The sequence below is a fragment of the Panthera uncia genome, assembly GCF_023721935.1.
Source record: "Panthera uncia isolate 11264 chromosome C1 unlocalized genomic scaffold, Puncia_PCG_1.0 HiC_scaffold_3, whole genome shotgun sequence".
Lineage (NCBI taxonomy): Eukaryota > Metazoa > Chordata > Mammalia > Carnivora > Felidae > Panthera > Panthera uncia.
This window is the reverse complement of record NW_026057584.1, coordinates 62,341,347-62,368,246: the sequence shown is the minus strand read 5'-3', so window position 1 is coordinate 62,368,246 and position 26,900 is coordinate 62,341,347. Positions and strand designations below refer to the sequence as shown.

Here is a 26,900-nt window from a genome sequence, read left to right as displayed (position 1 = left end):
AGATAATTAATTCAAGTGATTTGAAAAGTTTGTTGCAGATCTGCTACAGTGTGTTATTGCACATTTTTGGCTTTAATATTAGCACCAAGCTTTAGTTTTTAGATTTAGGTGTCAGTGGTTTTGCCCTAGTTTAATTCATATGCTATCTCTGTAAAAACTCTTTTTTTTATTTCCGTGGGGCAAATCTTGCATCTTGAAGTTTACTGCAGGCAGTATTGTAAATACTCAGAAAACTTCTGTAACTGGGACTGTACTTTCAGTACCAGGCAGGAAATCTTTTGTGGTGGCTTAAAATGATCACCAACTTCTTTGTAAAATGTAACTACGTCATACTTACTTATAAATATAGGCATCAATTTTTTTAATATAAAATGTTATTTTTAAAACATGATTCCTTAAGTCATTGATTTTTTTAAAATGAATGAAGCCTCTTTATGTATTAAGCTACTATTCATTGTATATAAACTTTAGTTTAAGATTTATTTGTAATTACGTCATTGCGTTATGGTCATAAGATAGAATTTAAAATTAAATAAGCTGTTATCTGGAATATCTGTGAATAAGCTAGTTTCTACAGTGAAGCTGTAAAGTACTTAACTAGAAAACTCTTGCTGTTTTCAACTTATGACCTTGAGTCAGTCACTTCAGCTCTCTAGTCATGTCAAATCCATAAAATCAGATTGAACCAGAGTAAGGTTCCTTCAAACTTCTAAAGTCTGTAATTTATATAGGAATTACCAGATTGGCTAACATGTTGTTGTTATATGGTGTAGATATATTTCTGGAGGCAGTGGTATACATTTATCATTGTAAGAACTTAAATAATTGCAGGTACAGCATTAAGAATATTAGCAGAGATTTCCCAGTTAGTATATGCTTTTTTAGTTTGGTACTGACATAGCTGTACTATATTTTTATGCTCTCAGGTTGTATGTTTGGAAAGCATATAATATCCTATTTAACACTGAACTTGGCAACATTACAGCTTTTCTCTTTTTATGTTTTCTAAAGAATTTCAGAAGTGCCTATACACTGTTAATCATATTTCTACCAGCACAGTGATTTGTGACTGTCAAAGACACTAAGGGAGGGGGCACTATGGAAGATCACAGGTGCCTTTCCTGATGCCTCAGAATATTAACTTGTTTGTACTTAGTTTGCTAGCACTATGGTACTCATAAATGTATTAAAATGTTTTTGAAGCAATCTATTTTCATTTCTCCTTTGATCTCTGAACTACACAGGGTAAAGAGGCTAGTCTGAATGTCAGATTGCCTTTTTTGAAAGTAATCTATGAGATCTGCTATACTTGTAATTAGTTTAATGCAATATGCTTTTAGAAGTGGAAATCTTGTGTGAAAATTGTTACCTGTGTTATTAAACTTAAGCAGGTAAGAACTTTCCATCTTTATTTCTTAGTTCTGAACTGAAGATGCTCCTTGTGGATTCTGTTTTTTAAAAAATAAAAGAAACATTTTATTAGTAAAATGCAGCTCTGTTAGGCAGATTGAGGGAATAAGTTCTGTTTCAGTATGGAATAGATTCAGGGGATGGTTACTGGTAGGCTCTGGGAGAATTTACTGACTACAGATAGATATTAGCTATACTCCATGTGAGAAGCAGTACATTTAGGGGGTACAGTACATTTGAAGCAGAACCTGGTTTTGCTCATGTCTTGATTAACTCATATTCTTTGCATTTGATAATGTAGTCCTGGGCCAGGCCCTATGCATGGTGTTGAAGATACAAGAGTTTTGAGTTCGAGGACTTTACAGACAAGTTTATGACAAAGAGAATAAGATTCAACAAAGGAGGATCATTTAAGTTTTAGAGAGTCAGGGTGAAGTTCCCAGGAAGGATACTCTGGGCTATTTGAATCTTGTAAGGACACAGGAATTAGCCAAGGGAATCAGAAAGGGCAAAGACCTGTTAATCTTATAGTTTTAAAAGATTTACTGTCTACCTTTTGAAGAGTTATTATTTTACTGACTCCCTTGTACTGTATGAAACTTACATTTTTTGAATGTCATAAAGTCACTGCATTATTTATTGCCTAATTGCAAATACCATGTCCTTTACCATATATATTTAGTGATTAGCTGCTTATGTCCTTGTCCTGCCCCTTCGCCCATCCTTCATGTTATGTTAAGATGGCTATCAAAATTGTTTTAGGTACGAAACTACAAGATTAAACTTTTTAACATATGAATTTGTAACTTCTCTGATATTTTTATGAACTATATTTGTTTCAGAAGTTTACACATCCTAGCATTTAATATTTTAAAATATTTACATGATATGTTATTGATATACAAAACTAAGATATTGTTGGTAAACATTTAAAACAACATTGTAATTCCCTCTGTTTAGCAAAAAGAATATACATAACATTTAAAAACTTATAGCTGCCAGGATTTTATCCATTTTTTATATGTTCTGATTTTTTTTCAGTAAGCCTGTCAACTTTATTGTTTAAAAGTATTTTCATTATGAAAAGAGTAGATGAGGTTTCTGAAGGAGTCAGGCAGGTGAAGTGACTTCAAGACGTCAAATAGATAATAAATGGTAACAGCTAATAGGCTATAGTTGGAGGCAGACCATGTTTATTGCTGTACAAGAATGGGACACGTTTTTGTTTTTCAAGAAAAATTAGTATCTGGATTTTATGGAAATAGCTGCAACTCTTTTGGGTTAAACATATTTGCAACAAAGCAGGCTACTATTCTGAAAGCTTTCATTATATACTGTTAGGAAATTCATGAATTATTTTATTGAAAATTGCATAGACTTTGGGGCACCTGGGTGGCTCAGTCGGTTAAGCGTCTGACTTCAGCTCAGGTCACGATCTCACGGTCCACGAGTTCAAGCCCCGCGTTGGGCTCTGGGCTGTCTCAAAAATAAATAAACGTTAAAAAAAAAAAAAAGAAAAAAAAAAAGAAAATTTCATAGACTTGATTTTTCACTGAATTGTATTTTTGATACCTCTCAGCATTGTTTTCCCTTTATTTTTTCTTGAAAAAATGAAAAGTTAATCAGATGTTTGTCTCATGTTAGATTTTAAGTATTATTGAGTAACACCAGGAAATCATAATTCTAGAGGAAATACTATGTATTATATTTCTGATTAGGTAAAATCTGATTTCAGTAATATTAGAGATATAGTGTTTAGCCATCTTTTTTGTCATCATTGTTCTCATTAGGTATATTTGTTCTTCATTAGCTATAACAGAAGAGCATTTATGTACTCAATATCTGTAGTGCTTTTAATAGTTTGCTGGCTTTCATCTTTCTTGAATTTAAGGCATATTTGATTTGTTAGTTTAGGAAAACTAATTTTAATCTATTTCTAAGAATGAAAAGTATCCTTATATGGTGTAACCTAAATATATAACCACTTACAGACATGTACATTATGACAACCTAATGTCCAACACAACTATTGAGTAAATTAAGAAATATTCATATGATAGACTATTACACTATGAAAATGCAATTTTTAAAAATATAACAGGGAACAAATGTTGAAGGAAAAAAGATACGTGTACACGCATTAACACATTTTCTTCATTCATTCATCAGTGGACACTTAGGTTGTTTCATGTCTTGGCTTTTGTAAATAATGCTGCATAATTTATAATCAGTGTCAATATTTTGGTGTAAATCTGATCTTCTTTCAGTTATGTTGAGATGTAATTGACATAGTATATAAGTTTAAAATGTACAGCATATGACTTACATATATTGGAAAATGATTACCACAGTAAGTTTTGTTAACATCTATCATCTGATATAGATGCAAGAAAAACCTTTTTTTTTTCCTGTGATGAGAATTTTAAGGGTTAGTTCTCTTAGTAGCTTTCTAATATACCATATAGCAGTAAGTTAACTGTAGCCATCATGTTTTTCATTACATCCCCAGTATTACAACTGGAAGTTTGCATCTTTCTATCTTCATTCAGTTCCCCCACCCCCTTTCCCCCAGCTCTGGTAACTAGAAATCTGGTTTGTTTTTCCATGAGTTTGGGCAGGGTGTGTGTGTATGCATACATTTTTAAATTTACCTTTTTTTCCCTTAGAGTCTACATGTAAGTGAGATCCTACAGTGTTTGTCTTTCTCTGTCTGACTGACTTCATTTAGCTTAATGTATCTAGGTCCATCCACGTTGTTGCAAATTGCAAGATTTCCTTTTTTTTTTTTTTTAAATGGATGAATAGTATTCCATTGTATATGTACATTTTATATATATATATATATATATATATATTTTAATGTTTATTTTGAGAGAGAGAAAGAGAGTGCGCATGCACTGAGTGTGGAGGGACAGAGAGAGAGGGAGACACAGAATCTGATACCAACTCCAGGCTCTGAGCTGTCAGCACAGAGCCTGATGTGGAGCTTGAACTCACAGACTGCAAGATCATGACCTGAGCCAAAGTTGGATGCTTAACCAACTGAGCCACCTAGGCGCCCCTCATTTCCTTTTTTTGATGTACATCTGTTATGTGTAAAATTGGGATCTTTACTAACTTGCTTTTTTCACCTGATACATTATGTATATCCTCTCATTCATGAGTAGTCGTTGATAATTTTTCTCTTTCCACATACGTTCATGTGGTATAAAATTGGAAAGGTAGAGAAGGTTGGTTGAACAGTAAAAAAAATCTTACCCATCTTCCCCAGCTACCTATTTCCTCTCCCACCAATAGCCTCTGTATTAGACAAGCAAACATATATATATTTTTTTACTTTTCTGAAAAATACACAAAGAAAGCATTCCAAACATATCTCTGTATTTTTTTTTTTTAACGTTTATTTATTTTTGAGACAGAGAGAGACAGCGTGAACGGGGGAGGGTCAGAGAGAGGGAGACACAGAATCCGAAACAGGCTCCAGGCTCCGAGCTGTCAGCACAGAGCCCGACGCGGGGCTTGAACTCACGGACCGTGAGATCATGACCTGAGCCGAAGTCGGCCGCTCAACTGACTGAGCCACCCAGGCGCCCCTGTATTTTTTTTTTTTTAAGTCAACAAAATGTCTTGGAGAGAAAAGTACATAAACTGCTTCCTCATTCTTTTTTATAGCCTTTTATAGCCTTGTACATTGTATGGATATAATATGATTTATGTAATCTACTCTCTGGACATTTAGATTTACAGCCTCTTAACTTCTGAAACAATGGCTGCCTTGAACAACTTTATATGAACTTTATTTTGCAAATGTGTGGGATATGTATAAAATAAATTTCTGAAGTGGGTTACTGAGTCGGAGTGTATTCAGTGCACTTGTAATATTGTATGTTGTCAAACTGGCAAAGGATTGTATCCATTTACCCCTTTACTATTGGCAACAATGTACGAGAAGGTCAATATTGTTTATTTTTGTTAGTCTGGTAGGTGAAAAAAGTTATTTTAACCTGTAAGAAGATTTCCTATGGCTAGATGAATACCATTCATTTCATGAATCATTTATTTAACCAATTTTTTTTCTTTTCTATGTTTTATTTATTTTTGAGAGAGAGGGAAACACAGATTCTGAAGCAGGCTCCAGGCTCTGAGCTGTCAGCATAGAGCCCAACGAGGGGCTTGAACCCAGGAGTCCTGAGATCATGACCCGAGCCGAGGCTGAAGTTGGACGCTGAGCCACCCAGATGCCCCCCAATTTCTTTTTTTTAATGTTTATTTATTTAAAAATTTTTAATGTTTTTATTTATTTTTGAGACAGAGAGAGACAGAGCATGAGCAGGGGAGGGGCAGAGAGAGAGGGAGACACAGAATCCGAAGCAGGCTCCAGGCTCTGAGCTGTCAGCACAGAGCCTGATGTGAGGCTCGAACTCACGAACCAGGAGTGCATGACCTGAGTCAAAGTCAGACGCTTAACAGACTGAGCCACCCAGGCGCCCCAGTGTTTATTTGTTTTAGAGAGTGCAGGAGTGTGCCTGAGTGTGGGAGGGGCAGAGAGAGAGAAGGATAGAGGATCCCAAGTGGGCTGTGTGCTGACAGCAGAGCACCTGACATGCCGGAACACACAAACCGTGAGATCATGACCTGAGCCAAAGTCGGACATCTAACCAACTGAGCCACTCAGGCGCCCCCTACCCATTTTGTATTACCGTACAACTTGTTTGTTTTTTATTTTACCATTGCAAAAAGCACTTCAATGACCACATATGAATTTTTTTTAAGGGAAAAGGTAGATTGGGGGGGGGGGGTTAGTTTTTTTGGTTTTTTTTTTAGTAAACATGGGCTTGAACTCACGACCCCAAGATCAAGAGTCGTGTGCACTTCTGACTGAGCCAGCCAGGTGCTCTGAATTTTTTTATACTTAGAATCCTTTTAACCATACAGTATTGGTATCTTTTTTCATTTAACATTTTTTCCATGTTATATTTTTAAAAATTGCATTTTCATAGGCAGTATAATAGTCTATCATATGAATATTTCTTAATTTATTCAACAGTTGTGCTGGACATTAGGTTGTTTTCAATTATTATTAAACCGAAATCAATAATATTTCATTTAAAATGGTTACCTTCACAGAGATGCCAAGATACTGATTACTAAAGTGTTAAAGGTTACAATGAATGTGAGTATATTCAAAGTTGTTGGTCTGTAATGCCAAGTTGCTTAGCAAAATCATTTGTGTAGTTTATATTTTTAATTTTACTTTTTTAAAATTATGTTTCCTTGTGTGGTTTTTGTGCTTTTAATTGTTTGCTGTGTGGACCCTGTGGTATTAGTTCCCAAAGGTGGGGGCAGAAGGACAGTGAGAGAGGTTTTTTGGTTGTCAGGTGTGCTGATACAAATAGGGCCACAGGTGATTAATATTCTTGCAGTGAGTTAGGATGGTCGTAGTCAGTGAAGAATTGTCCTAGTGCCCCCATTCCTAAGCACTGTTCTATAGTAAAAAGTTAACATGTTTGTTGAAAATATCTCCCCCTTTTCTTAAATTTTTTAAATTTTCTTCTGACAAATAGAAATAATAAATTTTTTTCATGAAGTCAAATCTATTTATCTTCATTATTTATTTCATTGTTCACGAACCTGAGAAATTATTTAATATCCAGCGTTTAGATAAATATTCACATGTATCATTCCTAGTTTCCATGGGGTGAGGGGCACACAGTTTTGTGAAAAAGAAAAGTAATTTCCCAAGATCTTCTAGAGTTAAATGCAAACAACAGTAATAATCATGGAAGTAAGACACTTAAAAAATACATGAATACTTTGAGTGGTCTTTTGAAGAGTTTCTTTTACAGGTCTCTATTGTAGAAAACTTGGAAAATGAAGAGGCTGAGAAAACCATATGTGACCCTTTCATTTAAGGATAGGCTGTTAGTATTATCGTGTATTTCCTACTGTTTTATTTTATTATACAGATATATTTTTTTATTTAAAATTTTTTTTATTTTAAATTGGGAAACTACATGAATATATTCTCACTGCAAAAATTCAAGTCTCACATTTAAAGCTAAAGACTACTGGGGTGCCTGGGTGGCTCAGTCGGTTGGGCGTCCGACTTCGGCTCAGGTCATGATCTCAGGGTTTGTGAGTTCGAGCCCCGCGTCGGGCTCTGTGCTGACGGCTCAGAGCCTGGAGCCTGCTTCGGACTCTGTGTCTCCCTCTCTCTCTGCACCTCCCCCGCTCATGTTCTGTCTCTCCAGAAATAAACATTAAAAAAAGTAGTAAAGCTAAGGACTACCATTGACTTCCATTCCTACTCTTAGTCCCCTCTGATAGAGGACTGTCAATGTTGATATGTAACTCTTTATCTGTAGAAATAAGAGTATTATTTGAGGGTGTAGACAAAATACTTACATGCAACTTGCTTTCTTTTTCTTTTAAGCTAAGTAACAGGATTTTTGGAGTATGTAGACTTTTTAAACTGCTAAGTAATATTTAATAGCGTTGTATACCAAAATTTATTTAGCTGTTCTCTCATTGTGGGACATTCTGGATGTTTCCTTTTGGGTGTTACAGTGTTGCAAGACAGCATTCTCACACATGCCTATCCTTTCATGTATATTCATTTATTTATTAAATACTGATTTCTTGCCATGGCCAAGCACTGTTTGAGGCAGTAGGAATTAAGAGAGCAAAATTGAAAAAGGTTTATCACATCACAGAGCTTATATTCTAGTAAGAAGAATAGGTATAAAAACTTGAATTTATAATAAAATATCAATTAGCAGTAAATACTTCGAAGAAAAATACGACAAGTAAGGGGATATAAAGTGTTGGAGGACAAGGGCTGCACCTTTGAATATACTGGTCAGTGATGGTTTCATGTGGAGGGGATGCTTGAGCAGTGATTTAAGTGAAGTGAGGGAATGAACAAGGGGAAGATCTGGGGTAAGAGCATCCCACACAGAGGAAACAACAAGTGTGAAAGACCTGATGAAGGGCTAGGCCTTGGGATGTTTGAAGAACAGCTGGAACACATGTGTCTAAGGAGAAGAAGAATGTTAGATGAAGTCATGGAGGTCATTAGCTAAAATATTTACATCTGTGCTGTCTAGTGTAGCAGTAGCTATGAGCCACATGCAGTTATTGAGTTCTTGAAACATGACTTTCTGAATTGATAAGCACTGGATTTCTAAGACTCACTACCCAAAAAAGAATGAAATAGCTCATTAATAACATTTTTATGTCAATTATATGTTGAAGTAGTATTTTGGACATAGTTGAATAAAATACATTATTTGACCTGTTTTTGTTTTTTTTTTAATGTGGCTACTACAAATTTAAAACTTATGTATGTGACTCATGTTTCTATTGGACAGTGCTAGTTTAGGTTCTTGAAATGCATGGAAAGACATTTTGAATTTTTTTTTTTTTAAGTTTATTTTTAGAGGGACATAGCACGCGTCGGGAAGGGGCACAAAGAGAAGGAGGGGTAGAGAGAGAATCCCAAGCAAGCTCTGCATTGTCAGTGCAGTGCCCTATGCAGGGCTTGAACCCATGAAACTGTGAGATCATGACCTGAGCCAAAACCAGGAGTTGGACAGTTAACCCACTGAGCTACCCAAGCACCCCCATGGAAGGACATTTTTATTAAATGTGATAGATGTTAGAAAATATTAGGCAGGGGAATGAAGTGGTAAATGTACTTTTAAAGAATCATTCCACTTTGGTTATTCTAATGAGAATAGAAAATAGAGAACTAAGTAAAAGCAAGGAAAACCAATTAGGAGGCTATTGCAACATTCCAGATAAGAAATAATAATAATGGTAAAGATGGTGGGAGCATGTGGGATTTTTGGGGTTTTTTGGTTTTTTTGGGTTTTTTTTAGAGGGCAAGTTGGGGAGAGGGGCAGAGAGAATCTTAAGGGCCTCAGCACGGAGCCCAACGCAGGTCTCAATTCCACAATCCTGGGATCATGACTCGAGCTGAAATCAAGAGTCGATGCTCAATCCCCAGGTACTCCAGGATAATTTTTGAAGCTAAAATTCAGTCAGTGCCAAGCCGACTTCCTAATAGTTTGAATAATGGGCTGTGAAGGAAAGTGCAACCAAAGACGATGGACAGTAATAATATTTACTGAGTTCTGAGAGAACTGGGGATAAAGAAGTAAAGTTTTGTTCTAGATATATTATTTTTAATAAAGTAAACTTTTTATTGAAATGTAACATAGCATACCAAAAGCTACATAAAATGTAAGTGTAGCTCAATGTTTTCCCAAAGTGAATTCCCCTATGTAAACAGCCCTCAGAATAAACAAAACAAACACTATACTGGTAGCTCCCACTTGTGATCATAAAACTCCATAAATTAGTGGTGGTATTCATTGCAGTTTCGAGGTCCCAGAGCTATAGGATTTTTTACATTGTGCTCTAGAATTGAGAAACTTGGAAAATTATCAAAGGTGTGTCTAAAAGGTTAAGGGTGGGGCGTCTGGGTGGCTCAGTCGGTTAAGCATCAGACTTCAGGTCATGCATGATCTCATAGCTCGTGAGTTGGGGTCCCACATGCTTCTGATTCTGTGTCTCCCTTTCTCTGCCCCCAACCCCCAGCTCACATACACACACACACACACACACACACACACACACACACACTCTCTCTCTCTCTCTCTCTCTCTCTCTCTCTCTCTCTTAAACATTTAAAAAAAAGTTAAAAAATAAAAGGCTAAGAGTAACTAGGGATTTTTCTGACCTGTCATAAATGATGCCTGGTTTTCCAACTGGGAGTTTGTTTTCAAGAATTCAGTACTGTATGTAGGAAATTAACTGTAATTATAAGCTATTTGGGGCAGTATTATCTATACCATAGTAATCATTTTGTAATAATAGAAATCTCCAACTGGGATATTGTGGTTAAACAAGTAGCTGTAGAAGTTTCTTTGGAGGAAAATAAATCATTAATATTTCCCTTCTCTTCCTCCACCCCCAAAAGTAGAGAAGAAGGCCTACAAAAATTATTTTGAAGATAAAGGATAATCAGGTACTAAGTAGTTTTTAAGATAAGATAGTTTCCTCAGATTTATGGATTCAACATACCCTCAATTTCAAGTGTGCAGGAATTGAAATTCTATACAAGTAAACACTTAATGCAACAAACTTGGCAAGATCCTAAAATTACTAAGTTTTTTTTTGTTGTTTCATTGTTTTCAGGAAGTCTATGTAGCCTACTGGAGGATTGAAAGTTTAGATTTTTTGCTTTGTTTCATGTGAAACAAATTCTAATATCTATTTTACCTGTTAGAAATAAAATTGAGAAGTCATGAGAAAATGGTATTTTCCCCCTTTCCCATACAGTAATGCCAAAAGTGAATATGCAACACTTGGGTTGAATTTTAATGCAATATAATCTATCTTTTGTGTAATTTAATCCCCAATTTATGTGTTTGGGGTCCGTAAAATTGATAAGGGATGTTGGTAGATATATAAACCTACATATGTGATGAAATTTTGTAGAGCTAAATAACAGGCACAAAGATGAGTGCCAGTAAAACGGAAATGTGAATGGAATAAAGGATTATATCAACGTTGTTCTGCTTTTACGCTACAGTTGTGCTATTATACAACAGTTTTCTAAAATGTTATCATTGGAGGAAAATGGGTAAAGTACACACTGTATATTATTTCTTACAATCTACATTGAAGCTACCTAAAAATTGATAAAAGGAGGAATCTATTTAGGATGGAGGATATAGATTTTTCACAGCTTCACTGGACCTTTTGCAGAGCTACCAGCTTAGGATAATTTTCAGAAAAGCGTATACATTTCAATCTCTATTCTGAGCCGATGAAACTCATTTTTATAGTCCATAATTTTGGATGCTGTTTAAACTAAGTACCTTTGTTTCTTCTGCTCTTCACCTTAACCTGTCATTTCCCATCAGGAATCATGATTGAAACATCTAAGTCCTTCAGATAAATGCCTTAGCAAAAGAATGTTAAATAATAGCTATCTGCTATATAGATAAAAGTATTCACACAGAGTAGTATGTCACCTATTGGTATTTTTTGTCTACACTAGTATATCACTATAGGCTCTTGCTCATGATCAGAAAATAGCCTCATATGTAATGTGCTTTTACTCAGGAAGGAAACCTACTATATATTTCTATCATTAAAATATCCCACTTTCTTCCTTGATAACTTATTTTTGGTATTTTTTAGGAATTTGAATGTTTTTCTTTTTTAAACACCATTGTAATCAAAACTTTTGTTTTTGTTTCCAAGGAGCAAAAGGGTTGGATCAGTCTGTCCTTGATTTTTCTCTATTTAATCTTGTGGAGTTCACTCATCATACAGACAATACAATTTTCTGTTTGAGTGGCAATGTATGTTCAGTTGTTAAAATAAAAGTTTTATTATATTATGGCTAAGGCCTTTCTTTTATGTCTTTTCTATTTGCTTCACAAAATGCAATCTACTCCCCCCCCCCAAGAAAGAATCTATATTTTCATGGAAGTAAATATCAAAATAAGTTCAACTAAATTTCCAGTTTATGCTCCAGAATTTTTTCCCCAGAAATTCATAAAAAATTTTTTTTGCTGTTTTGGTCTGTTTGCCTGAAACTGCATTTTATTCATAGATTGAAGTATTGGAGCCATGGGAATAAAGGTTCAGCGTCCTCGATGTTTTTTTGACATTGCCATTAATAATCAACCTGGTAAGAAAATTAATATTCCTATATAACATTTATAAATGAATATTTAATATTTTAAATTGGTAAAGTATAAACCAGCTTCTTTCTTTTTCAGCTGGAAGAGTTGTCTTTGAATTATTTTCTGATGTGTGCCCCAAAACATGCGAGAACTTTCGTTGTCTTTGTACAGGTTTGTTGACATTTTCAGTTGCCCTGATGCTAGTCCCATTTGACTATGGTTTTAATTTTCTTATTTAACAGATTTTAGATTTCCCCATGCAGATTATGTACCATTGCCCAGGATGTGAAAGTAATTCTTAGAAATACTACTTAGTTGAGAGTGAGTGAGAGAGCACATAACTGGGGGAGAGGAGCAGAAGGAGAGGGAGAGGAAGAGAGAGAGAATCTTAAGCAGGCTCCATGCTCAGCACAGAGCTTGATGCAAGGCTCAATCCCATGACCCCCTGGGGTAATGACCTGAGCTGAAATCAAGTGTCGAATTCTCAACTGACTGAGTCACCTAGGTGCCCCTAGAAATACTACTTGCAATGGGCTTTTATCTGAGATTGATTTCTACATTTCTACACTCTCCAGAAAAACACTGGTGATTTTTAAATGAACTTAAAAAAAATTCACAATCTACATAGTTCAAGAGAGGTATATTTTACAGGGAAAAGCTTTCCTCATTAATTTTTCTTTAATACTGCCTGCTTGATTTTTTTCCTACTAAATGGCTTACTAATTTTTCTTCTCTGTAGGTGAAAAGGGGACAGGGAAATCAACTCAGAAACCATTACATTATAAGAGTTGTCTCTTTCACAGAGTTGTCAAGGATTTTATGGTTCAAGGTGGTGACTTCAGTGAAGGTAAGACTTTGAATCCCACAAAAGAAAATCATAATACTTTGTTAGGTATCATAGACCTTAAAGTTAGACAAGTCTCTAGAAGTACTCACAGACAAAAAGAAGGAGGCACATAGGAGATTTTACTTTTGATGCATGAATTAATTTCATAAATGTGCTTCTGAATTAAAAAACACTATTCATCTCGTAGTAATTTGTCAGTGTGTGTGTTTGGTTTTGTCAAAACTAGTAATCCTTAACTATAATATAGTTTTTACCTATACTTTTAAATTGTAAAAACACTGAAATTGTATTTTTAAAGACATTTTGGGAAAAAATCTAATTTTTGTTCAAAGATCTACATAATCACTAGAATCTGAGTGTTCTTTTTTCCACAAATCTTAATAGAGACTTTGTCACATTCTTAACTCTTGTATCATAGAGAAAAGAAAGTAATTTGGGATCTTGTCAGTATTGACTTTAATATCTTTTATGATTTGCTGTGAACCTTTGAGTATTTTTAATTCAAAGTCATTTAAGCACCTACTTTGTAAGAAGCATTTTGTTTAGGTGGCGCCTTCAAAGAGATTACTGTCTTGGGAGTTCAAGAGTCCATGTTTCTCATTCTTAGGAAATGGACGAGGAGGGGAATCTATTTATGGAGGATTTTTTGAAGGTAAAGATGTTTACATTTAAATTGTATTTTTAATGTTTTCTGTATTTCATTTTTCTCTATTGAATCAATAAGATTATTAAACAGTATACTAATATCCAACTACAGTCAGTGAATCCAAAAGTTAATCTTTTTGTGAAAAAATTTATATGATAGACTTTTTATAGAGGTAGGATTTTTTGTGTGTTTAGAACATTAATACATCATATTATTTGAAGGGTTTCAATGATCTATAATAAAGTCTTAGAATTATAGTGCTAGATTGGGCACTTCCACAGCTTAACCTTAATCTTTATTAAAACAGATTTAGCAATATTTCATACTAACAGTACTCACATGTTTAGTGGGTCCATTTTTCTGTGCATTTTTTTTATTTGTTTATTTTTTAAGTTTATTTATTTTGAGAGAGAAAGAGAGTGAGCATGAGCAGGGGAAGGACAGGGAGAGAGTAAGAGAAAGAGAATCCCAAGCCAGCGTGGAGCCTGATGCAAGGGCTTGAACCCAGAAACCGTGAGATCATGACCTGAGCCGAAACCATAAGTCAGATGCTTAACCAACTGAGCCACCCAGGCTCCCCTTCTGTGCACTTAAAAAAAAAAAAATCCCTTTGATATTTTAAACTTTGGATAATGTTTTTCTCAAATTAAAATTTTCTCTCTGGAATTTTTTATTAATGTGAAGATTATTTGAAAGACTATAAACATGAATGTGGAAATAATTTCGTATTTCATATTTTTCACTTCAGGAATTCAGTAAAATTTTATTTCACGTTCTACTTGGGTGGTTCTCATATTCGAATCCAAGATTGGAAAGCAAGCTACTCTTTGCAATAAATGATGCTGTGGCAGAGATTAAGTTAATGAGTGCCTCTCTGTGCTTAAAATAACCATATGTGCTTTTTTGTGCTCAGAAAAGAAACAGAGGAAGTGTAAAAGAATCCTATCTGTTTTCTTTCTCTTCCTTTTTTAGGAACGTTTTATTTTTTTGTTTGAATAAGCAAAGAAAATTGTATTGTCTTTTCCAAAATGATATAAAAGACAAGTAAATGCAAATGGAAAGAAAGGGGGGGTGATAATAGTATTTGAATTTATAGCAAGGGATTGAAAATTAGATGTTTTAATCTAAAAAGGTGGAAGAAGGAATTGGTTAATATTTGATTCTTTCTTCTTTTAACCTTTTATCTAAATTTTGTCTGGTGCTACAGAGCACATATGAAAATAAGATATGAAGAGTGAAAATGAAATTTTTTGGAGTTTATGCCTGTAATATAACTGAAAGCTTCGCTTCTCTGTAGATGAGAGTTTTGCTGTTAAACACAACAAAGAATTTCTCTTGTCTATGGCCAACAGAGGGAAGGACACAAACGGTTCACAGTTCTTCATGTAAGTATTTATGCTGTGATCATTTAAAATATCCCTTTTTTGGTGTGTCATTTCTCATTGATTGCTAATAAATAGGAGAGGGATCCATAATGGGGAAAATTTTTGAAGGAAGGGGAACAGTGAATTGTTGGAGAGAGTAAAATTGTTAAAAGTGAAATTGAACTGTACTGCTTAAGTTTCCAAATGATGAAGACTTGTCAAAACGACACAGGAGCCAGACTGAAGGGGTAAGGTTCCCCCTGGCCAGATTAGGAAAATTTGAGCATCAAAATAAATAATGATAGTATCGGATTATTAAATAAAATAGAAATCCAGCAGCCCGTACAGGTATAAATAATAAACGAATAAATAACAAGGGAGAAGACAAAGCTGTTTCTTAGTAGAATGTCAGCTAATAAATTTAAAAGGAATGATAGAAAAGTCACCATTTTGTAGTCATCTCCATAATGACTGAGGAAAGAATTATCTATTCAGAGCACAAATTTAATAATAAGAATATTTGCAGAGTATCTCTTTATAAATTACTTGTTTACAAAGAATGAAATGCAGTTGATTCTCATTATTCAAAGATTCTATATTTGTGAATTTGCGTACTTACTAAAAATTATTTATAGCTCCAAAGTGGGTACTGCTAATGCTTCCAATTCTGAACCCCAAAAAGTTTTGGGCAGGACTCTTCAACAGTGCATATTTTTTATCACGTCCTATCGGTACAGATTTGCTCTCCTCCTCAATAGACTCTCCTTGTCTCAGAAGAACTTAATCTGTAAGCACCATATGGCTTATTCCAGTGATTTACTATTCCATATTTGTAATTCCCGTCTTCAATAGTGAAAAACCTGGCTCCCATTATCTTCAGAATTTCTACCCATTTGCTGAATTCTATTTAAAAACTTGCTATTCTATTCTATGAAAAGTAACCTACTAACTAGAGTTGCTATTTACTTATAGTTATTTTTGTTTTTAGACCGAGGGTTATGTAGTTAAAATACTGTGTTTAAAAGTGGCTCAGATTAGTGCCTTTTGGTGTGAATTTTGTGTGGTTTTGGTGTGAATTTTGTGTGGTTTTGTGGCTCAAAATATGTTAGGTTGATTTGTGTATGATTATATTTTGTTCTCTCACCATGATTAGTTTTTAGTTTTTTTTTTTTTTTTAAGTTTATAAAACGTGATTCAAAAAGAATACCTCTTAAGTATCGCTCCCACCTAACTTTTCACTCCATTGCCATTCCCCATTTTTTCATCCCATTCCCATCCATCCATATTAGTAACCAAACCTTATTAGTTTCTGGCTTATCTTCCTCTATTTCTTTTTACAAAAATAAGCACAGATACATATATATTTTTTTTATTTTCCTTTTTTTCTTACACAACAGATAGCATACTACATACAGTGTTTTTTGTTCTTTTCACTTAGCCATATATCCTGGAAATCACTCCATATCAGTTCATAGAGATCCTTTTCATTTATCTTGCAGCTGCATATTACTCTGGTGTGTGAATAGACTCTAGTTCATTCAACTAATTGCCTTTTTAAGGCAATTAATTGTCTTTCTGATTTTTTAAATGAAAACAATTTATATCATGTTGGTCGTAGAAAAATAAGAACACAGATAAATAGAAGAAAAAATTCCTGTCCCCAGAATGTCTTTCTCTGCAATAAAAATGTAACCTAAATGTTGCATATACTCTATAAACAACTTTGGATACAATATAAATCTCTGCACATAGCTAAGTATTAATATTTTGATAGCTATACGTGAATCCATTGGTTGAATGTACTATGCTTTATTTGTCTAATTTTTTTTTTAAGTTTATTTATTTATTCTGGGAGAGACCAAGAGAGTGAGCATGCAGGGGAGGGACAGAGAGAGGGAGAGAGAATCCCGAGCAGGCTCTGCAGGATCAGTGCAGAGCCTGATGCAGGACTTGAACCTACAAAACAGTGAGATCATGACCTAAGCTGAAATCAAGAGTTGGATGCTTAACTGACTGAGCCACTGAGGACCCTCTTTATTTATCTAAATTTTGAACATTTGGCTTGCTTCCTGGTTTTCAAACTGCTGCAGTGAACATTGTTGTACCTATTGTTTGAAGCATTTTTAACTATTTTACATAAGTTGCTAGAAGTTTACTAGTGAAATGTTTACATATTTTTAAGTCTTTCTATATATATATATATATATATATATTGCTATATAATGTACTCTAGTATCAACAGTATAGTATGCAAGTTCCAGTGTCACCAGATCCTCAACAACACTGTTATCATTTGTTTTTAAATTAAAACCCTTCCTGTGCTATCCAAAACTTCTGTTAAGTTTATGTAATCCTTCACGTATATTCTCAGAATCTTCACTCTATGTGTTGATTTTCCCTTATCTCTCTTAATTTCTAGGTAACCCTTCTTTAACTTGTGTTTTGTTTTTATTGTTTTTAAAGGAGACAACTTCAGTTTTTTAATCTTAAACTTTTTTATTGTGGCAACATATGTGATATGAAATTTGCCATTTTAATCATTTTTAAGTGTATAATTTAATGGTATTAATTATATTCACAATATTGTGCCACTGTCACCACTGTTTCCAAAATGGTTTCATTGTCCCAGAAACCCATTTCTTTTTACCCTCAGCCCCTGGTAACCTCTATTCTGTTTTCTGTCTCCATGAATTTCCTATTCTAGATATACAAGCAGGGGCGCCCGGGTGGCTCAGTCGGTTGAGTGTCCAACTTCGGCTCAGGTCATGATCTCACAGTTCGTGAGTTTGAGCCTCACGTTGGGCTCTGTGCTGACAGCTCAGAGCCTGCAGCCTGCTTCACATTCTGTGTCTCCCTCTCTGCCCCATCCCCACTCATGCTCAGTCTCTCTCTGTCTTAAAAATAAATAAAACATTAAAAAAATTTTTTTTAGATCCACAAGCAGAATCATGCAATATTTGTCTATGGTTAACTCTGTGAGGAACCATTAAACTGTTTTCCACAGTGGTTGCATCATTTTATATTCCTGTCAGCACTGTACAAGAGTTCTCATTTTTCTGCTCCTCTTCAATACACTTTTTCACCAATTCGAGAATGACCATGAAAACGCAGAGTATTGGTTTAGGGGTTATAAATGAATTCTAGTGAGGAAGTGAATTTGTAAGTTATGTAATCTGTGAAGTGAGGTTTGACTAAATCTAGATACAAAATATATGTATACGTTGAATGTAACATGTAATACAAATACACATAGGGTATACACAATGGTTTTTACATCTCTAAATAGTTTAAGCAACTTCAGGTGAACATATCTGTTGTAGGAAGAAAACAGTAAGGGGTTAGTTTTACATGTAAGGTGAACTTATGAAAATACATGAACATGTTTGAATTTTTGTTAATTAGTATCATGTGGGCTTTAACTAAAGGTTAGCTTAGATTGTGTTCCTTCTTCCAAATTTCTAGTGCCTTTTCAAAAACTTTTTTTAATGTTTATTTTTGAGAGAGACAGAGTGCAGGTGGGGGAGGGGCAGAGAGGGAGGGAGACACGGAGTCTGAAGCAGGCTCCAGGCTCTGAACTGTCAGCACAGAGCCCAGTGTGGGGCTCCCAACTGATGACTCAGGAGGTCATGACCTGAGCTCAAGTCGGACGCTTAACCGACTGAGCCACCCAGGCACCCCATCTAATGCCTTGTTTGATAAGATTCTTTAACATAATAAATGATATACAGTGTCCATCTTCATTCTACACCAATACCAATCTTCTTAACTACAAAGATTTTAAGTTTGGTGTGGAGTAGAAAAAAAGATTTTACAAAATTACTTCATTTGCAGGACTTTTTGCTTATTTTGAATTTTGTCAAAAGTTTTAATCCAGATTTCTTCAATGTGAAGTTTGTTTGTATATCAGGGAAAATAAACTCGAAGGTCTTTGGATCTTCGGTAACATAAGCCAGTAAAGCCTGCTGGGACAAGAATCTAAACTGATAATCCATGTATTAAAAAGATAGGGATAGTCAGCCCGGCGTTCCAGAAGGTCTGAATTCTGGATTTTTGAGTGAAAGTATCCAAAACTTTTAATGTTGGCAACTAATTAAAATTTTTACAAACACTATATGGACCATTTCTGTTCTAGTCAACAGAACACATGTGAGGCCCATCTGAATATATACAGTAAGTCCCCTTTTATTCACGGGAAGTACGTTTCAAAGATTCCCCCCAGTGGATGCCTGAAACTTCATATAGTACTGAACTCTCTATATATTACATGTTTTCCTATATAGACATGCCTGTGATAAAGTTTAATTTACAATTTAGGGATAATAAGAGATTAACAACAATAGCAAAAAGAACAATACACTGTAACAAAAGTTATATGAATGTGGTCTCTATCAGAATCTCTTACTGTATTGTACTTACCCTTCTTATGATGTGAGATGATAAAATGCCTACCTGATGAGATGAAGTGAGGTGAATAACAGGCATTGTGGTGTAGTGTTAGGTTACTTTTGAACTGATAGTATGTCAGATGGAGGATCATCTGCTTCTAGACTGGACTGACCACAGGTTACCATAGGTGACTGAAACTGTGGAAAACAAAACCACAGTTATGCAGTTGATCTATGTTTTAACTGTTTAAAATGTTAAGGTTGAAAAAGCACTATTGTTAAACCCATAAACTAGTGGAATCTTTTGTTAAATTGTGGTCTGTTCATACAATAGAATTTATAAAAACCATAGAACATTCTACATGTTCAGTAAGAACCCAGGCACATGCAAGAAACGTGGATGAATGGAAATAACACCAAAATGTCAACTTTAGTTAACGTGTAAGTTCTCAACAATGAGTGGTATTACTTTCATGATCAGAATGAGTTTTTGAAAATACATTATGTAGAAGGCATCTTGAATTTTTTCTGTTCGACTTAAGGTTAATGTAATAAAATTCTATTATGTTAAAATAGCATGTGATTTCTTTGTATGCAGCTTTGTTTCCAATGCAGTTATTTTCTTTTCCTTTTTAGAGATGCTAACTTTGTTTTTCTCTGACTTTGTTTTTATTCTTCTATCTGATGACTTCCAAAGAACAACGAAGCCAACTCCTCATTTAGATGGGTAAAGATTATTTTAATTTATTTTTTGACCACTTTAAATTAATGTTAAAATTAAAAGCTTTTATTTAATCATCTTTACTTTACTCTTTAGGCATCATGTTGTTTTTGGGCAAGTGATATCTGGCCAAGAAGTTGTAAGAGAGATAGAAAATCAGAAAACAGATGCAGCTAGCAAACCATTTGCTGAGGTGCGGATACTCAGTTGTGGAGAGCTAATTCCCAAATCTAAAGGTAAAAACAAGCACATATTTCTGATAATTCTTATGCATGCTAAACGATCAGAGACATTCTAAATTGTTGGTGTGAAATTCATACTAATGTGAATATATATATGAGGCATTTGTGTTTTCTGAATGTCTTTTATCTTCACACTTTGTTCATTTACTACGGAGTCATCTAGTTTTCCCATTAAAAAAAAAAATTAATGTTTATTTACCTTTGAGAGAGAGGGGGGGAGTCACAGTGTGAGCGGGGGAGGGGCGGAGAGAGAGGGAGACACAGAATCCGAAGCAGGCTCCAGGCTCTGAGCTGTCAGTACAGAGCCCAACACAGGGCTTGAACTTACAAACCATAAGATCATGACCTGAGCCAAAGTCAGACGCTTAACCGACTGAGCCACCCAGGTGCCCCTCTAATTCTCCCTTCTTGTTAATTTGCTATAATTTATCCTTCTCCTTCCACTTTGTTTTGGGGTTTTGTTTTGTTTTGTTTTGTTTTTTAACTGTAGTTGTATAAATAGCATGGTAAATAAATACTCTTCTAGAGAAAGACACAGTGAGGGAACGATGACAATTGAAGAGAATAACATAAAGAAACTAAAGGGAATAATTATTTCCCTTTATGCACTACTGAGATTCAGAAGTATTTGGAATATTTGAGAAACTTCTTTACTTAGACCAGAACATTTGAAATTAACATGACCAATAGTTTGGTATGATATTATGGAACTTTGTTTACTTAATATTTTTTTGTTTACTTAATGTTTTAAGTGTTTATATTATATATGTGAAATACGTAACTGCCATTATTTTTGACAAATATTGGGTCCTTCATTACCCTAAAATTAATGGGGTGAGATTACCTGTGTAGAAAACAATAAAATAATAAATGGACTGTATTCTTCCTGTTCTTACTAGTCTAGGGAATAGTATCCATACTTAGTTTTTCATGTTTAACGAATGTGAGAGTCATCTATAATCTTTTCTTTTCTTTTCTTTTCTTTTTTTTTCTTTTAATTTATTTATTTTTGAGAGAGAGAGAGACAGACAATCCCAAGCAGGCTCCATACTGTCAAGCACAGATGCACGCGGAGCTCCATCGCACAACCAAACTGAGATCATGACCTGATCCAAAGTCACGAGTCTGACACTTAAGCAACTCAGCCACCTAGGTGCCCCTATAAATCCATTCTGATCCTTACAATAACTCTGTACTAATTTCTCCCATTTTACAGATGAGGATAGTCAAGAAGATTAAGGTTTTTACCACAGCAGGGAACTAAGCTTCAAACCCAAGCTTGCTGGCTCCAGTTTTAGAGCCTTTTCTGTTATGTATTGCTAACTCATTAAAGTCTTTAACATTCTTTTCAGAATTGCCCTAAGTAGAACATTCTGTTCTCAAGTTTTAGGTATACTGATTTCCTTTGTGTCATTTAGAAATAGGCACATTTGTTTTCTTTTAATTTAAAAACACCCAAACTAGTCATAGAAGCTTATATTTTTAATTTTCTATTTTCTGTATTCCACTTCGATTCTGATAATTTTCTTCTCTATCATATTAAATATATATATACTTTGTAAACCATTGCAGGAATATGCTGCAGCTCATAATGGGACTGTTTATATAACTTGCTGGTATTCATAAGGCTGGCTGTCTATCTTTATGTACAAACAACATGTATAATATATGTTTTGTGTTTGTGAAGATCCAGTGAAGAATGAGATGTTACTGAGTATCTTACATTAAAAAAAACAAAAACAGTGTATTAATGTTTGCAAATTTTACACCCTGATACTGATACTTAATCGTTAAGACTGTTAGTATCATTGGAATATTTTCGTTTAAGGCATTATTTCTTCTCACATCATCTAGGAAATTTTTATCTTTTATTTTCTACTAAAAACTTGGGTTTTTTCTTGTACTTTATGTCTCTTGTGCCTCTTTAAGGTCTCTTGTGTTAGGATATATTCTCTGCTTATAAAAGTTAAGGATACTGTGGTATATATATTTAGAAAGAAATTGGGGTAATAAATGCACATTTTAAACCATAAGCATAGATTTTCTAATAAATTTGGTGTAAACATTCTTTTAGTAATAAAAGGTCAGTGTTTGAATTATTGCTGAAAGAATGAGAAAGTGAATGAGTGCACTCTTTGTATGTTATTATTTGTCTTCATAATGTATTTTCACATGTAGAAATAAATGCTAATTTTGCTGATGCCATTGTGACCAGACAGTTGTGCTGAAAGTTGATGTAGTGTCCTACTGTGTGTCCCTCAAACTCTTGCTAAGGAAGCATACCTTGCCCTTATCAGTTTTAGCAGGTGGGGAGGGAACATTTGGCCCTTTATTAGTGTCTGCCCAGGAGTTCATGTAAAGGTCAAGTGTGTTTTAAGCCATACTCCCATGCCTACCCTGTTCTGGTCTATACTGTGGAAATATGAAAAGATCTTTATATTTGAAGTCACAAAGTTTGGAACCTATTACCCTGCAGTCCTTTAATTACTATTCAGAACATTGGTCAGAATGGATTTTGTCATGCATCTATATAATCTTTTTTTAGGCAGAGCTGTGTCTCACATCCAATTTGTAAGTTTGATGGCCTCCTTACAGCTTTAAATTGGAAACAGTCAGAAAGCTTTATGCAACACTGTGGTGTTCATCATTATATTTAAAATCTTGTTTGAGAGATTTACACCCCAGTTTAAAAAGAAATAAATACAGAATCTTTTTTTTTTCTTTTTCTAACTTCCTGAAAGAAAACAAAAAGACTTCTGAAGAATTCTGACTGTCTGGGCCCACCTGTATATGGTCTTGGTGAGTCTGGGCAATCTTCTTGGGCCTTTATCCCTTTTGCTGTTGCAGAATTGGAAATTCTGTTTTTTGTAGCTATTTGAATATACCTGAGAAGGTTCAGAGTTAAGAAAAAGAACCTTCCAACACATGTAGGAATGGAACACTGGAGGCTAATAAAAACTGCATTTCTGTAGAGGCTGTCAAGGGACAGAATGGAGGATGGAACATAGACCACCAAAGAATGAAACCACTACTTAAGTCAAGCTGCTTACTGATTTTTCAGGAGTTGGCATGACCTCAGGTTAAAAGAGAGGTCTGTACACACCTTGACCATGCAATAAGAGATGGGGCCATTGCTATATTACATAGAGTTTTATATTACAGAAACACAAGTGCTGAGTTACAGATGGATATACAATAGATAGTTGTATGAGTAGAAGTTTTGCCTGTATGTGGTAGGAAACATTGCCTGGCAATACACAAAAAAAACAGAATGGGGGAAACAGTCAGTGAATCTTGTACTCAGGAGACGGTAAAGAACACCAGAGATTCATTTATATAGTAAGAGGATCCCATTCATTGTTCTTAACCTGGAATTAGGAGCAGTGATGATGGAACTTGTGCTGGAAGATAGTGGGATGTTAAACTTAGAAACTATCTAGGAGATGAGACCAGTAATATGAAATGAAAATACCTAAAGGAGACCTATTTTAGGAATAGTTCTATTCTTTATTCTATCCTATTTGGTGATGCCCTAGAAATTGCCTTCAATATAAAGGTTTCATGTGAAATTCATTGATATAAAATCTGTAGATCTCAAATAAAATGAATAAGGCAGCATTTTTTTTTTTTTTTTTTTTACCTGAAATCTTTACAAGTAAAATGTTCTGGAGTTTGTTTTACTTTATCATACTAGTAGAATCAGTACCTCATTAATAAGATTACACTGTGGGGCGCCTCGGTGGCTCAGTGGGTTAAGCGTCCGACTTCGGCTCGGGTCATGATCTTGCGGTTCGTTCGTGAGTTCAAGCCCGGTGTCAGGCTCTGTGCTGACAGCTCAGAGCCTGGAGCCTGTTTCAGATTCTGTGTCTCCCTCTCTCTCTCTCTGACCCTCCCCCGTTCATGCTCTGTCTCTATCTCAAATATAAACGTTAAAAAAAAAAAAAAAAGATCACACTGTACCCTACCCCACCCTCCCAAAAGGTCAGTGAATAGGTTTAGGAAATTCTTTTACATAGTGATAAGCAAATCACATAATCTAAAAAACTATCCAGAAATGGCCCACAAGTTTAAAGTGTTATTCTTTGTTATTTGTTTTCATCCATTATGATTTTTAACTTGCATTGTGGTTTTGCTTTAGGTAGTGTTTCATTTTTACCTTAAGGATACTTAAATGTTTGTTACAGATACTTTGAAATAGATTTTGTGTAAGTGGTAAGGCAAGTAGTAGGGTTTTTTGTTTGTTTTTTTGGCAGTATCCCATTATTGTCATATTGGGAAGTTTTAAAATATCTACAGTTTTTAACATTTAATATATTAATTTGGTTGAAAATTTAGAGGCCAAAAAGGATAGTCAGTCAATGAAAAGTCTTCTTCCAATCTCTGCCCATCAATTTTCATTCCCACATTTTGTATATTGGTCTAAATGTATGTGAATTTTGGTCACATAGAATAAATTCTTAAAAGTGGAATTAATAGACTACAGGGGTCATGCATTTGTAATTTTGGTAGACACTGACAATGAATATAAGAAAATAAATTACCTTCTGGGGCACCTGGGTGGCTCATTCGGTTAATCGTCTGACTTTGGCTCAGGTCATGATCTCATGGTGTGTGAGTTTGAGCCCCATGTCAGGCTCTATGCAGACAACTCAGAATCTGGAGCCTGCTTTGGGTTCTGTGTCTCCCTCTCTCTCTCTGCCCTCTCCTGCTCATGCTATCTCTCTCTCTCTCTCAAAAAAAAATAAACATTAGAAAATAAATTACCCTTATATACTTTGCAAAGCCACGTATTGCCGAACTCTGTAATCTTTTTTTTTTTTTTTTTTTTAATGTTTGTTTATTTTTGAGTGAGGGAGACAGAGGGCAAGAAGGGGAGGGGCAGAGAGAGAGAGAGGGAGACACAGAATCCAAAGCAGACTCCAGGCTCTGAGCTGTCAGTACAGAGCCTGATATGGGACTTGACTCAATGAACCGTGAGATCATGACCTGAGCCGAAGTCAAGATGCTTAACCAACTAAGCCACCCAGGTGGCCCAACCAAACTTGTAATCTTTACCAGCCTTAATAGGTTAGGGTTTTGTTTTGTTTTGTTTTGTTTTTTTAAGTTTTATTTATCTTGAGAGAGAGAATAGGGCAGGGGCAGAGAGAGAAGTGGGGAAAGAGAATCCCAAGCAGGCTCTGTGCTGTCAGTGCAGACCGCAGTGTAGGGCTCAGTCTCACAAACTGAGATCATGACCTGAGCTGAAATTGAGAGTCAGTTGCTTAACCAGCTGAGCCACCCAGGCATCACTGATGTCAACATCTTTTAATTTAAGAACCATTTATATGAACTGATTTCATTCCTTTATCCCTTATCTTTTACTCATTCTATTGTTTTTTCTTTTTGAAATTCCAAGTCACTTTCTGTTATTTCCTTTCTATTTGGAGAAATTCCTTTCACCATTTGATTGATTGATATATTAGTTTTAGTGATTCAGCAACTCTGTACGTTACTCAGTACTCATCATGATAAGTGTACTCTTAATCCTTTTCACCTATTCAGCCATCCTGTCCCACTCTGGTAACTATCAGTTTGTTCTCTATAGTCTTATAAGGGGTTTTTTGGTTGTCTCTTTTTTCTTTGTTCGTTGTTTTGTTTCTTAAATTCCATGTGAGTGAAAGTATATGGTATTTGTCTTTCACTGACTGTCTTACTTTACTTAGTGTTAATATCCTCTAGATCCATCCATGTTGTTGCAGATGAAAAGTTTTCATTCTTTTTTTATGGCTGAGTAATATTCCATTGTGCATATACCACATCTTTATCCATTCATCTATCAGTGGGGGCAGCTTCCATAATTTCACTATGGTAAATAATGATGCAGTAAACAGGGGTGCATATATCTTTTTGAATTTGTGTTTTTATATTCTTTGGGTAAATACCCAGTAGTGGAATTACTGGATTATAGGGCAGTTCTATTTTTAGTTTTTTGAGGAACCTCCATACTGTTTTCCAGAGTGGCTGCACCAGTTTGCGTTCCCACATATTTATGTATTTCTTAACCATTTAACATGTGTAAAACTCTGCTGCTATTTTTATTAGTTTCTTATTCTTTTTTATGTATCATTGATGAAGTTTGAATTTTGCGCCCCTTTCCCCATTTTTCCCATAAGCCATGTGGTTTTTCTTGTGCAATTTTTCATATATAGCACAGTGATTTATAGGAATACATAGGTTGTATAACAGTGGAACTGACTGTAATTCTTCAAAGCCTTTCTACTTTACTCTTTTCCTTATTGACTATACTCTCTTCTAAATCCATATATATACAATTTATAGTCAGTTTCTTTTTATATATATATACATTTTTTAGTGTTTATTTTTGAGAGAGAGAAACAGTGCAAGCAGGAGACGGGCAGAGAGAGAGGGAGACAGAGAATCTGAAGCAGGCTCCAGGCTCTGAGCTGTTAGCACAGATCCTGACATGGGGCTCAAACCCCCAAACTATGAGATCATGACCTCAGCCAAAATTGGACACTCAACCCAGGTGCCCCTATAGTCAGAGTTTTTAGAACACTTAGGACTTACATGTATATTTTCTGA

At 34.9% G+C, this 26,900-nt stretch overlaps 1 protein-coding gene across 4 annotated transcripts in view; it reads left to right on the top strand.

Moving 5' to 3' along the window:
• Window positions 1-26,900, top strand: part of PPIG (peptidylprolyl isomerase G) — a 45,050-nt gene that overhangs the window by 2,708 nt on the left and 15,442 nt on the right. For 2 of the 4 annotated variants that reach the window (XM_049616056.1, XM_049616058.1), the window contains exons 2-8: window positions 12,041-12,118; window positions 12,210-12,284; window positions 12,853-12,960; window positions 13,568-13,612; window positions 14,904-14,991; window positions 20,053-20,082; window positions 20,173-20,312. In XM_049616056.1, coding sequence (XP_049472013.1) covers window positions 12,058-12,118; window positions 12,210-12,284; window positions 12,853-12,960; window positions 13,568-13,612; window positions 14,904-14,991; window positions 20,053-20,082; window positions 20,173-20,312 — 547 coding nt within the window. In that variant the 5' untranslated portion in view covers window positions 12,041-12,057. Of the gene's footprint in view, window positions 1-8,752; window positions 10,442-12,040; window positions 12,119-12,209; window positions 12,285-12,852; window positions 12,961-13,567; window positions 13,613-14,903; window positions 14,992-19,991; window positions 20,083-20,172; window positions 20,313-26,900 lie in introns of those variants that run through there. The other 2 variants (XM_049616057.1, XM_049616059.1) reach the window with 2 other exon arrangements.